The sequence below is a fragment of the Artemia franciscana genome, chromosome 17 (genome assembly GCF_032884065.1).
Source record: "Artemia franciscana chromosome 17, ASM3288406v1, whole genome shotgun sequence".
Taxonomy (NCBI): domain Eukaryota; kingdom Metazoa; phylum Arthropoda; class Branchiopoda; order Anostraca; family Artemiidae; genus Artemia; species Artemia franciscana.
In genome coordinates, this window is record NC_088879.1 from 30,543,773 (window position 1) to 30,558,284 (window position 14,512).

Consider the following 14,512-nt stretch of genomic DNA (forward strand, 5'->3'; position numbering starts at 1 on the left):
ATTATTGCGCATAGTACAGCTTTTTCATTTTATTTTCTATCAGTTGAAGAACTCTTAAATTCTTAATGTTTACAAGGGTAAATTCAGGCAAGATAAATGTATATAGTAGAGTGGAGAGATAATGCTTCCCCTCTAATTTTGAAATCCCTCATTAGTGGACTTGGATCTGAAATTGCACTCATGGAGAAATATTCTACCAGACAAAATGCACAAAAAATAACCCAGAATAAAAATATACCGAATCTTTGTTTTTTTTCCCTAATTCTGCAGATACACTCTTTTTGCCATCGGCGCAAGGAATTTTGATTGCTCCATCAGATATTTGTTTTCAGCGCTTTTTGCCCTAGATTCCATATTCAACCCTTCTTTACCCCTTTGAAGCCTGGTATAATTTCTAGTGATCTTTCTTTATCCTGGATTCTTGACTAAATTCATTTTCATTCCATTAGTACCTGCTGCAAGTTTTTGCTATGACTTTTTAGTTTTTGTTTGGTTTGAGTCTTATTTATTCTTTAATATTATTTCTGGTCATTTTGAGTTTGAATAATTGTAAATTTTCATTTTTTTTATCTAAACTTTAAAATGTTCATACCCTTCTTTGAAAAACTTCCTTTTAATTTGATTTTTTTTAATTAGTGCTAAATATCATATATAAATTGGATGCTTTCACTGGTAACCCATTTCTTATGAAAAAGGTAAAAGATTTATGCTGCTTGTGCCGAAATCTCAGTCTGAAATGGATACTTCTGGAGATACTCAGAGTCAAAATACACGACAACGACTGATATGTCATCCCTATAGTTTCGAACGATTTCTTTAGGTATAGTAAGAAGTTTTGCAAGCATGTCGTGGTCAAGACCTGCAGCAGTGCCTGCTAGTGCATGACGTAATAAATGAGTGGCAGCATTCACGTCTTCTGGGGCTTCATGCCCTAGCAAGTGCTCCCCAACTATTTTAACAGCCTCTGAAGGTGTTAGAAAGTCCCAAAGGCCATCTGTTGCTAAAATAAGGAATTTATCTTTGTCAGAAAGCCTATGCTGCCTTATCTCTGGTCGGACTGTCAAGTAAGGAGGCGTGTGATAGTTAAGAGGTGCAGCAACGTTTCTGAAATAAGGAATAACATGCTCTTGTATCACTTCCTTGCTCCACTTGAATAGAAAGTCACCAAAGGCTCGCAAAGGCATTAAATGACCCAGAAGTCGATCCCCAACAATAACTGAATTTCTTTCTTTGGGTGGGTGCTCAGAAAAGACTCTATTAAGCTCAAGCTGGTTCTCAGTTGTATGTTTAGAAGACAATCTGGTTGATATCCATTTATTACCTTCCCCTAGTGAACCTAAGACAGTTTGGCAATCGCCAACATTAGCTACTGAAAGAATGTTGTTATGTACATGAGCCACGTTACTCACAGCACCAGACAAAGCAGCAGCCATTGTTTCGAAAGCTATTTTTTGGTCTTTTGTTGATGCTAAAGCCTCTCGGCTCAAATCGTCATCTAGCCTTAGAAATGCCTGTTCTAGCGATGCAGCAGCATCATTTATCACATCATCTGCAAGAGCATCTTTTCCAACACCTGCATCATCAAACAGAGTAGTTTCAAACAATGTTGAATCAGTCTTTAGTTTTTCAGCAGCATATTTCCTTAAGCTACGTGTATAGACCTCATGAAGCTCTGGGACCAAAGCTATGTTTTCTGTAACATTTTCTAGTAGTTCATCTCTTACATCCTTCGAATGTTCTGCACTAAAAATGTTTTGCAGTTCTTTAATGGGGGTCAGTGCAGTTGCAATGTAAGGAAACATCCAGTTTGAAAGCACTCGAGCGCAGTAAGGACCTGAATGCCCATCAAACACACCAAAAAGCATACCTTTCGAATGTTTGCAATGAGCCACTGCTAAAGTATCTTCAATGGGTATGTTGGATCCTAATTGATTCCATTCAACAGCTTTGACAGCACCAGAGCGCGTTAGTATCCTTGACATCTCATTGGCTCTCAGTATTTCGGTTGCTTGAACTGGGGAAAGAAGATTAACGTTGTCCTTAAAGGCATGGCGTTTGACACCTTGCTCAGCCATTGGGACCCAAGAAAACAAGGTAAACCCTAAAATAAATAAGCCTAGCATTTTTTAGTGACCTTCACATGTCTTGTATCCCTTTAGCCAATTTGGAGCTGGCTCTACTCAATAAGTAAATTCACCAATAAGTAAAAATTATAAAATTAATAGTAAGAAGCTACATAACTAACTTTTTGAAACTTTTGTGCAAGGGATTTTTGCATTAGTAGAATTCGGGAAAAGTATTATGCTAAATGTCACAGCATTTAAAAGATTTCTTTAAATAAAACGAACTGGATAATGACGACATTGTTGGTAGTAATTTCCTGATCAAACGATATAACACAGGATTTGGGTAATTACATATTTATTTACGGACAAAATAACATGATGGTAAAATTGTAAACACTTTCTTGATGACACAATACAAAGAATTACAAATTAATTTCATGGGGAAGTAGAGGACAGAACAAACTACTGAAATTTGTGACGCATTCTTAACAAAACAAGATGAACCCAGGTCATTTGGGTATGATTATATTTTTAAGATACTTTGAGGGTATGATTATACAAATTTCGGGGTATGAGGGCATTAGAAAAAATTTTCCCTTTACGTTGTCCGTAGTGATATGTGGCAATCAAAAACATACCTAATCTAAAAGCAATATTTTGTGATATCTGAATGGGGTGATGTATCAATTTAAATTTATGAAAAAAAAACAGACGATCCATACAAAATGAAAGGGTCAAGATCAGATTTTACTAAAGATTTTACGCGCATTCATCTGAATGGTGGGCGTTGTTTGCCCACACCCAGAAAACACTCCACAGCTAATGCCCCCATGGAAAATACCACCCGCGGGAAATCCTTCGAAAAATATTCCCCCTGGCAAATACCACCCCCACGCGGCTGGTTGGTCTCCAATCCCTTAAGACCTGATAGATAGGACTAGAACTGTCAATTTCATTTCTAATGAGAACACTCTGAGGTTTCTGCGACCATGAGGTGAAGGTGTGGAGGAATAAGGGACAGTCCCCTTCCTATAGGGAATAAATTCCAGTAATTTTGAAGTTTAATGTTATCCTTACTTTCATAATAATAGCGAAGACTAGGAATATTCCAAGAAATCATAAGGGAGTAGATAGCAATTTCACATTTTTGACGCGTTTTAATTTTCTTTTGAGTCCCTCCCAAAAAAAAAACATTTGCTGGAAAATACCCTTTTGCTGGCTTTTTGCTGGAAAATTTTTCAACAGAGGAGGGGATTGCCGATATGACTTTAAAAGCAATCAAAAATTAAGTCTTTTTCAAATCAAAGTGCGCTAACAAGAATTTTTCATCTGATTTAATCTACAAGATATTTTCTGGGTGAATTTTCAGGTAGAATGGAAATATCTGTTGGAATTTTCCATGGAGAGTGGGGGGGGGGTGGTGGTGTTTTACCTGATACAAACTTTCTATGTAGATATTTTCGTACGGGGATTTTAATTTTTCATGGTGATGGGATGCCATTTTTCTGGTATTATTTAACAACGAGCAGAAGTTAAATTTAAAAAACAAGTTTTTTCAACTGAAAGTAAGGAGCAATAAAAAAAACTTAAAACGAACTGAAGCTAATACGTATATGAAAGGGGTTACCATCTCCTCAAGACCTTGCTCTTTACTCTAAGGTTTCACTTTTTGTCCTAATTTATAAAGAACAATTCAGTGGCTTCGGATATCGGCTCAACGGTGTTTAGGCTTGCTCAATTTGGTTGTGTATTTTCATCGGGATTACCCCTTTTCAAGTTGTTTTCTTTTTCCAAAACTATAAAAACTGTCTTATGCTTATAACTCCGAATATTTAATTCAAACTTGAAACAAATACATTCAGAATAAAAAGCTTGTTCTTAAATATAATGCTTTAATATTTAGGTTTTTCGTTGTTGATAAGGATCGCTTGTTACCTACCATTCATCACTACTAAGAATTTTTTTTTTTTACTTTAACCAAGTCATATTGAAAAAATAATTGGGGGAAACTGGAAAGGGATGATTCCATCGCAAATTAGGACTCGCCCCTATTTTGGGCCAACATCTTTTGGCAGGCAGCCAACCATAGGCCACCACACAATTTTTTCATGGTTTTCCCTGCTCTGCTCTCCTTCCTTCGGTTTCCTCAAAATTACTTTCCAAGGGCCCCAGATTTCCAAGGGGGCAAAGGTCTCCCCCGTGAGGAGTAAGAATTACATTTCCTTAATTGGGACATAAATAAATAATTAAAAATAATTTTCGAAGTGTAAAACTACCACAAATCACCATAAGAAAATAAATAAAACCAAAAACAAACAGAAGTTACAATAAATAACCGAGTATAACTCAAAACGAGCAAAATAACACGAGTAGGGCTGACAATCCCCATGTATTCTCAAGACTAGAACATAATTTGTGCTTTACTGAAAACAAAATACATTTTGAATTATTTGAATTTATTTCTGCTCATTTTTTGCTTAATGCATCTCTTTACTATTCTTTGACAAAATTATTTTGTGGAAAGTTTTTTAAATTAATTTCTGTTCGTTTTTAATTGAAATAATCTAATTCCTAGAATTATATCTTTTAAATAATAATAAACAATTTTTTTAAATAATAAATAAAAAGTATTTTTGATAAAATAAAAAAGTTTTTTCAACTGAAAGTAATGAACTACATTAAAACTTAAGAAAAAAAAATATTATTACAATAATGAAAGGGGTTGCTTTCTCCTCAAGTCCTTTATTGCAAACCTGGCTCTGCTTTTAGTTGTTGTATGCAGTTGACGAGGTTTTACTGATGGTAGATCATATTCCAGCAACAACAGCATATATTTCACCCACTTTTAGAATTTTACTGCGGTCAGTTCAGGGTATTTTTCCAATATTGAGCCTGGCTCCGTTTTTCATCAATTCACTTTTAATTTCCTTGCAGATAATGTTTGCAACGGAATCAATGTTTTAAAAAAGTGCTTAATATTATACTATTGTTTCACGTTCTGTCAACCGACCCCACTGCAGCGGGCGTCACGTCGTCCAGCTACCTCCTGGCCTCCACGTACTCTGGAGGGATCTGGTCACGTCAGGCCGAAGTTTCGAAGTGAACTTTACATGTCCATGTATTTTTTGGTGTCCAGAACCTTTGTAAATATCTATCTATATAGATAAAAATAAGTTGTCTGTCTGTGTGTCTGTCTGTGGATCAGGTGACGTCATGTTTCTGTGTTGACTGACGTCATGAAATTAGTTGTCGTCATTTTTGCTATGACGGTGACGTCATTAATGGTATTTAAGACATGCGTTAATGCGTTCACGCTGCTGATAGAGAAAGTAAGAAAAGAAAGCGTGCCGAGGAATCACAAGAACAGCAAGAAAACAGGCTTGCAGCTGATAGAGAAAGTAAGAAAAGAAAGCGTGCCGAGGAATCACAAGAACAGCAAGAAAACAGGCTTGCGGCTAAAGAACGCAAAACCGCGCAGTTAGATGAAAATCCACCTGGAAAGCGAGAGTCAAAACATATCAAAACTGAAAATGATAGCGATGATGATTGGGTTTGGGATTTTAACTTGGATAAGGTCATCAATGCCTACCAGATTTAAGTTAAAAAACAAAGGTTAGGCGATATGTACTTCATAGTGACGCTGAAAAATAAAGAAGAAAAAAAACTGAAAAATGTAAAAAACTAAAAAGAAAAAACACTCAACGATAAATTACAGACCGGGACACAAATGACGACCGACACAGTGGGAATATAAATGACGAACGGGAACCTCAAAGAAAAATTACAGACTGGGACACCCGGACACAAATCACGACCGGGAATATAAATGACGACCGGGACACAGAGACACAACTACAACGGGGACGCCGGGGGCACAGGCGGGATATATAATTGACGACTGAGACACAGGGATTGTTTGAATAGAAATTACTGACCGGGACACAAATGACGACCGGGACACTGGGACACAGGGAATATAAATGACGACCGGGACACTCAAAGAGAAATTACAAACTGGGACACCAGGACACAAATGACGACCGGGACACAGGGAATATAAATGCTATTTATATGCACAGACAATGGGACAGCGAAGAATGTTGTATATTCGCATGTTTTACGTAGTTAAAAATATATATTTATATCTATCTCTATTCACAGGTGGGACACAGGGACACAGCTACAATGGCGCGTAACGACTTACGCGCGCGGGGGGGGCTTGGGGGGGCGCGAAGCGCCCCACCAACTAGGTGTTGAGGTGGCGCGAAGCGCCACCCCAACAGCTAGTATATATATATAAATAAAATGTCTGTGTGTGTGTGTGTGTCGAGTGACGTCATGTTTGTGTGTCGACTGACGTCATGTTTGTCGACTGACGTCATTATAAGGATTGAGCTGTATGCGTCATGAAGTTGTTTGTCGACTGATGTCATGTTTGTCAACTGATGAAATTGTATACCGGGAAACCGGGACACAGGGAATATAAATGACGACCGGGAACCATCACTTTAATATTAAATTGATGAATCCAGCCACTAACAAAGAAATGAATAAGAAATGCAGTGCAATGCATTATTATTCCTATAGACTAATGATTCGGCAGGATGAAGAAAATTATATTTTAAAATGCCGTGAATTGTTTCACCAATTTGTCGTTGATATGTATGCTAAAATTGAATCAGAACGTTTGCTATATATCCGCCTGAATCAGACCAAGCTCCGCTCTGAACAATACATTCATTTGCGAGATGCAGTTATAAATGACGGTAATACCACAAACGTTGGAAGATTAACAATTTTACCTTCGTCATATGCTGGCAGTCCCCGTCATATGCATGAATATGCTTAAGATGCTATTGCGTATGTTCGTCTCTATGGTCGTCCAGATTTATTTATTACATTTACATGTAATCAATCTTGGGACGAGATACTGCAGCTTTTACTTCAAGGACAATCGGCGGTTCATAGGCATGACATTACGGCCCGTGTCTTCCGGCAAAAGTTGAAATCACTGATAAACTATACAGTAAAACTTGAAGTGTTTGGGTCAGTGCGATGCTGGATGTACTCAGTGGAATGGCAAAAACGAGGTTTGCCACACGCACATATACTAATCTGGCTACATAAAAAAATTACTTCGAACGAAATTGATGATGTGATTTCCGCTGAAATACCTGATAAAAATGTCGATAAGGGGTTACATGATATTATTGTAAAAAATATGATACATGGACCTTGCTGTGCACTGAACGAAAATTCACCATGCATAGCCAAAGGAAGGTGGACAAAGCAATATCCTCGACTTTTAGTATCAAACACAATTACTGGCAATGATGGTTACCCACAATATAGAAGAAGATCTACTGAAGATGGCGGTAAAACAGCAATAATAAAGAAGCGTAACGGTACCACCATCGAAGTAGATAACCAGTGGGTTGTTCCATATTCCCCATTATTATCAAAAACATTTAATGCACACATAAACGTTGAATACTGTAACTCCGTAAAGGCAATCAAATACATATGTAAATACGTCAACAAAGGCAGTGACATGGCAGTTTTTGGCTTGCAGCCCGAAATCAATGATTTCGAAGAAATCGTACAATATCAGGCTGGAAGATACATAAGCAGTAATGAAGCTGTTTGGCGAATTCTTTCTTTCCGATACATGAACGTAGTCCAGCTGTTGTTCACTTAGCGGTACATTTACAGAATGGTCAACGTGTTTATTTCACGGAAACCAACGTGCAACAAAGAGCCCTGAATCCACCGGATACAACATTAACAGCTTTTTTTTCGCTTTGCAAAAATGATTCTTTTGCAAAAAAACTGCTGTATACTGAAGTGCCTTCGTATTACACGTGGAATACTAAAAATAAAGTATTTGAACGTCGAAAACAGGGTAAGTCAGTCGACGGCCAACCTACCATCTTCAAAGATATCAGCTCCTACAGAGTTATGGGAAAAATATAAGTCAAAAATGTCCGAAGATATACTCCATCGAAAACAGTTAGAGACGTCAGATATGAGTTTTGATTTTACATCAGAAATTTATAACTACACTAGTTATTATAGAAGATTTGTGCGTACGTATGGCAAACAAACCTCTTCAGGATTTGGGAATGCCTTCACCTAACCGTATCGCTGCTGTTTCGACATGTGTAGAATTGGGTCGTGAACAAAGTTACAGTACGAGTGATCTATTGTCGTATGTACAAAATAACATTTCCAAGTTAACGTCAGAACAAAAAGACATTTATGATACGATAATGCATTGTGTCGATAACAACGTTGGAGAAATTTTCTTTTTGGATGCGCCAGGAGGTACTGGTAAAACGTTTGTGATAAAACTGATTCTGGCATCAATTCGATCAAAAAATGATATAGCATTGGCAATTGCGTCGTCCGGAATAGCCGCAACATTGCTACCTGGTGGAAGAACTGCTCATTCCGCTTTGAAATTGCCTCTGAATTTGCATTCTACAGAAACTCCCACGTGCAATATTTCCAAATCATCTGGGATGGGTGAAGTATTGCAGCAATGCAAACTTATTATTTGGGGTGAGTGCACAATGGCACACAAAAAATCGCTCGAGGCTCTGGATCAATGCTTGAAAGATTTAAGAGGGAATTCGAAACCCTTTGGCAGCACATTAATATTGCTTGCGGGAGATTTCAGGCAAACATTACCTATAATACCTAGATCAACTCCTGTAGACGAAATGAATGCTTGCCTGAAAAATTCTAATTTATGGGCACACGTAAAAATATTAAAATTAACTACAAATATGCGTGTCCGATTGCAAAACGATGACTCTGGTCAAACATTTTCAGATCAATTGCGGGCAATTGGAAACGGAAAGCTCCCAGTAGACTCAATTTCAGGACGTATACAACTACCTGCTGATTTCTGTAATTTAGTGACGTCCAAAAATGAATTGATTGAAAAAGTATTTCCGAATATTCTAAAAAATTATAAAAATATTAAATGGCTAAGTGAAAGAGCGATTCTCGCACCCAAAAATATAGACGTCCACGAAATCAACAATATTGTTTTGACCAAGATTCGAGACCAGGCAGTCCTTTACAAGTCAGTCGACACAGTTTTGGAACCAAATGAAGCGGTTAATTATCCATCTGAATTTTTAAATTCCATAGATCTTTCAGGGTTTCCACCACACGTGCTACACCTAAAAATAGGCGTACCAATAATACTTTTAAGAAATATCAACCCACCAAAGCTTTGCAATGGCACGCGACTTGCCGTAAAAAAAAACAATGGAAACCTAATAGAGGCCACAATCTTGACAGGGCCTTTTGAGGGTGAGGCTGTTCTTATTCCTCGCATTCCCATGATTCCAACGGATCTGCCTTTTCAATTTAAAAGATTGCAATTCCCAATTCGATTAGCATTTGCAATCACCATTAACAAAGCTCAAGGTCAATCATTAGAAAAATGTTGTATAGATCTTAATACTGATTGTTTTTCCCATGGACAATTGTACGTTGCATGTTCGAGGGTCGGTAAACCTGACAATCTATTTATATGCAGCGACAATTGGACAGCGAAGAATGTTGTATATTCGCAAGTTTTACGCAGTTAATTTGTATTGTATCTATCTATCTATCTATCTATATAAAAACGAGTTGTGTATGCATGTTTGTTTGTTTGTAAAAAGAGCGTTTGCATATGACGTCATTATTAGTACATACGGCTTTGTATATGCACAGACAATGGGAAAGCCAAGAATGTTGTATATTCGCAATTTTTACGTAGTTTGAAACACATATATAAATCTATTTATATTCACAGGTGGGACACAGGGACACAACTACAATGGCGCGTAACTAATATGGCGCGTAACGACTTACGCGCGCGACGGGGGCTTGGGGGGGGGCGCGAAGTGCCCCACCAACTAGGTGTTGGGGTGGCGCTTCGCGCCACCCCAACAGCTAGTCTTATATATATAAAAATAAGTTGTCTGTGTGTCTGTGTGTCGAGTGACGTCATGTTTGTGTGTCGACTGACGTCATGTTTGTCGGCTGACGAAATTACAGACCGGGACATCGGGACACAAATGACGACCGGGACATAGGGAATATAAATGACGACCGGGACACTCAAAGAGAAAGCGACCGGGACACAAGGAATGTTCGATTAGCAATCACCATCAACAAAGCACCGGGACACAAATGACGACCAGGACACAGGGAATATAAATGACGACCAGGACACTCAAAGAGAAATTACAGACCGGGAAACCGGAACACAAATGACGACCGGGACAAAAATGACGACCGGGACACCGGGACACAGGGAATATAAATGACGACCGCGACACTCAAAGAGAAATTACAGACTGGGACACTGGGACACAAATGACGACCGGGACACAGGGAAACAACAACAACGGGGACGCCGGGGGGCACAGGGGGATATATAAATGACGACGGGGACACAGGGAACGTTCGATTAGCAATCACCATCAACAAAGCTCAAGGGCAATCATTAGAATAATGAGGTATAGATCTGAATACAGATTGTTTTTCCCATGGACAATTATATGTTGCATGTTCAAGAGTCGGTAAACCTGACAATCTATTTATATGCACAGACAATGGGGACAGCCAAGAATGTTGTATATTCGCAAGTTTTACGTAGTTAAAAATATATATATATATATATATCTATCTATATTCACAGGTGGGACACAGGGACACAACTACAATGGCGCGTAACTAATATGGCGCGTAACGACTTACGCACGCGGGGGCTTGGGGGGGGGGGGGGTTTCACGAAGCGCCACCCCAACAGCTAGCAGGGAATATAAATGACGACCGGGACACTCAAAGAGAAAGCGACCGGAACACAAGGAATGTTCGATTAGCAATCACCATCAACGAAGCACCGGGACACAAATGACGACCGGGACACAGGGAATATAAATGACGACAAGGACATAAGTAAAAAAAAAATTAAAAAAACTAAAAAAAGGTTAAAACTACAAAAAACTAAAAAGAAAAAACTATAAACTAATAAAAAACTAAAAAAGCTAAACAACTAAAAAAAAACTAAAAAAGAAAAAATAATAAAAAAAGGAAAAAACTGAAAAATAAAGGAGAAAAACAAAACTAAAAAAAAATAAAAAATAAAAATAAAAAGGTAAAAACTACAAAAAAAACTAAAAAGAAAAAAGAAAAAAAAAGTAAAAACCGAAAAAAACTAAAAAGAAAAAAGGGGAAAAACACAAAAATTTATTTCATCATATACCAATTCGTAAAACGAATGTATATACAGACCGGGACACAAATGACGACCGGGACACAGGGAATATAAATGACGATAGGGACACAGGGACACCACTACAACGGGGACGCCTGGGGGCACAGGACGATGGGGAATGACGATGGGGACACAGGGAATGTTCGATTAGGAATCACCATCAACAAAGCTCAAGGGCAGTCATTAGAATCATGAGGTATAACTAAAAAAAAAACTAAAAAAAAGGTAAAAAACTAAAAACTAAAAAAAAAGACCAATTCAAAAACGAATGTATATACAGACCGGGACACCGGGACACAAATGACGACCGGGACACCGGGACAAAAGTAATTTAAATGACGACCGGGACACTCGAAGAGAAATTACAGACTGGGACACCGGGACACAAATGACGACCGGGACACAGGGAATATAAATGACGACCGGGACACAGGGACACAACTACAACGGGGACGCCGGGGGGCACAGGGACACAACTACAATGGCGCGTAACGACTTACGCGCGCGGGGGGCTTGGGGGGCGCGAAGTTCGCGCCACCCCAACAGCTAGTATTAGATATATTTAATGATTAAATGCCATCTGCATCACCACGGAAGTTTAGCCTACTGAATATCTACTTCTGGCACCAAGCCGCCTGAGGCCAACACAGGTACGCAAATTCCTCCTCCATCCCAATCTATTCAAAGCCTTCCTCTTTACACTCTCCTAGGAAGTTACCATTTCCTCTAAATCTTTCTTTATGACATCCTCCCACCCCAGACGACGACCTGCTTTCTGTTTACCCCTAGACGGTTGGTCGAAAAAGGACAATCTTCGGCAATCTGTCATCCTTGATCCACAGAACGTGCCCAAGCCATCTCAACTTTTTTTTCCATATTAGCCCTAGAAAGCGGGATTGAATCACATTTCTTGTACAGCGGTCAATACGGTCGATCAGCGTGGTATTGTTCAATCCAGGGACAACAATTATATTTGTTTCTATTTGTTTACTGAGTAACTCCAATGTCCTTAGACCAAAATATTGACCATCATACAAATCGTTTCTTCATCTTCATTTTTGAAAGTTAAAACGTAAAAAATCTTCTTTTACAGAGTTCATTGCTTGCAGATAGTATTTGTTATTGCGAAACAAACGGATATTTTTTGTGGTGGAGTTTTCTACAGAGGGAGGGCTGTCTGAGGGAATTTCCGGGGGGGGGAGTAAATTTTTAGAAATAATTTCTTTTCAGCGAGGATATACTTTCCGAGGGGGGGGTTCCCACAGGGGGTATTTTCTGTGTTTTTTGCTGGGGAATACATTCCATGAGGGTATTTTCTGGGGTGGAGAGGGTAAACGCCTAAAACCCCTTTTAAGCTTCCAAGCTTTTCTACTTATGAAGTGGCCCCAAAATTGCCGTTTTTAGTGATATATAGCACTTACGAATGCTAGAGTTGATAAAAGCACTTTGATATGAGCAACAGCTTTCAAATGAGCCAGTAATGATCTGCCTACGATGTTTCGGTAGTCTGCTAGCCCCACCCCTTGAGAAACAGCACAAAGTGCCATTTTGGTGCCATATGGCACTTGCAGATGATGTAATTTGGAAAAAAAAAAGAAGAGAAGGCACATCAGTGCTACCGATGCAAAAAAGTGATTTTCTTTGCCATTCAAGATGGGGGGCTGTAATTCCTCAGTTCAAAGTTTTCAACCATGCTGATTCCAATATCATTTCGATTCGATTTCGATTCGATTCGAGTTCTTTCATTTCGATTTGACGCCATTTTCGAGGGGTTTCACGCTTTTTTTCGAAACAAATTTCTTTTTGCAATAAACTTTTACTTTTAAGATGAACAAAATCATTCTTACCATTCCTGAATCATGTCATATGGCATTTTTTTTTCTCAGTGGGCCGCGTTTTTTTAACTTTTGGTTACTATCGGCTGTGGTCCGGTCTTTACTATGTTGCAGCTTTGCACCTACTGCTGTGTTTACAAAAAACGCTTCGAAGATGTGAAATTGATCCTTGATCCTTCTTGATTTCTGGGAATATTTCTGCTCTACGCTGTTATTATGAAAGTAATTAAACTCCAAAATTGGCAGAGTTGGTTCCATATAGGAGGAGGGCTGCCCCTTCCTCATCTCCATCACCACTTCCCGATTGCAGAAACTATGGGTGGTGTCCCTTACGACAGAAATTGAATGTTCTAGGCCTTTTTTTATAAGTCGAAAGTGATTGGAGACCAACCAACCACGGCTTGGGGTTTTCCGAGGAAGGAGGTATTTTTGGTATTCTTCATGGGATTGCGATGTTATTTTTTTGAAGGGGGGGGTGATTTTACACTCAGGGTGTATTCTGGGGGTATTTTTCAAGGGTGTTATTTTCCAAGGGGGGGAGGGTAAACGTCGGCTCTCATTAAAAGACATGTCAGAAAATCTGGTTTTTGAGTAATTCCGATCTTAATACAGGTGACGTATACAGTAGCACAAATCGGGGGGGGGGGTAATTTACCCCATCCCAACGTCCTAGACTTTGAAAACGTACTTTTTCGGCTGTTTTCATCGACAAGTTATAAAGAAATACGACAAAACGATTAAAAAAAGAAGAATGAAGTTGGTCAATCCTACGGCACTTACAACGGGCAACATAAAAGAAAATGGTCTATACTTTAACAATAAGCATAAGCTATTTATGACAAGTCCAACTTTTATTCAAAAATCCAAATAGATTAGGTAAGAGACAGAAAAATAAACGCAAGTACGGAATAAGCAAGAGAAACTAGTGTGAATCTAACCTCTAATCGAAGCACAGATCCATATTGTCTATGTTACCCCCTTGTTTATGATTTTCGCTTAACGGAACACAAATTCCACCCTGCATGACCTGAAAAAGCAGAGAAAGGGTGGCCGCCCTATCAATAAACCTGATTTCCAATTGTAACGGAACTGAGCGTCTGGCTCCATGTTGCGTAAATTCCATGAGGAAGCCTTGTTTTTCAAACATTTCTGAGAAGACCAGATCATATAGATGTGAAATAATATGACGCAAAACAAATTTTATTAGAGAACTCAGTGTTAAAATAAAAACTTTAAGATAGCCTTAAAGGAAATGGGAACTCCTGGGAGGGTGTAAAGAGGGAGGCCTTGAATAGATTAGGTTGGAGTAGGAGCGTGCGTAGCTGTGT

General features: G+C 38.7%; 1 protein-coding gene across 1 annotated transcript; it reads right to left on the reverse strand.

Annotated features, from left to right (window-relative positions):
• Positions 1 to 554: 554 nt before the first annotated feature.
• LOC136038137 (pyruvate dehydrogenase [acetyl-transferring]-phosphatase 1, mitochondrial-like) lies at positions 555 to 14,199 on the reverse strand. Its single transcript, XM_065721161.1, has 2 exons — positions 14,123 to 14,199; positions 555 to 2,101 (listed from the first exon to the last, which is right to left on the reverse strand). Exon 2 carries the CDS (start codon positions 2,073 to 2,075, stop codon positions 705 to 707), a length of 1,371 nt encoding a protein of 456 aa, XP_065577233.1. The 5' UTR covers positions 2,076 to 2,101; positions 14,123 to 14,199; the 3' UTR covers positions 555 to 704.
• Positions 14,200 to 14,512: the final 313 nt, after the last annotated feature.

Excerpts from the sequence above, each read along its gene's own strand:
- LOC136038137 (XM_065721161.1), bottom strand. The coding sequence starts at position 2,075 with ATGGCTGAGCAAGGTGTCAAACGCCATGCCTTTAAGGACAACGTTAAT.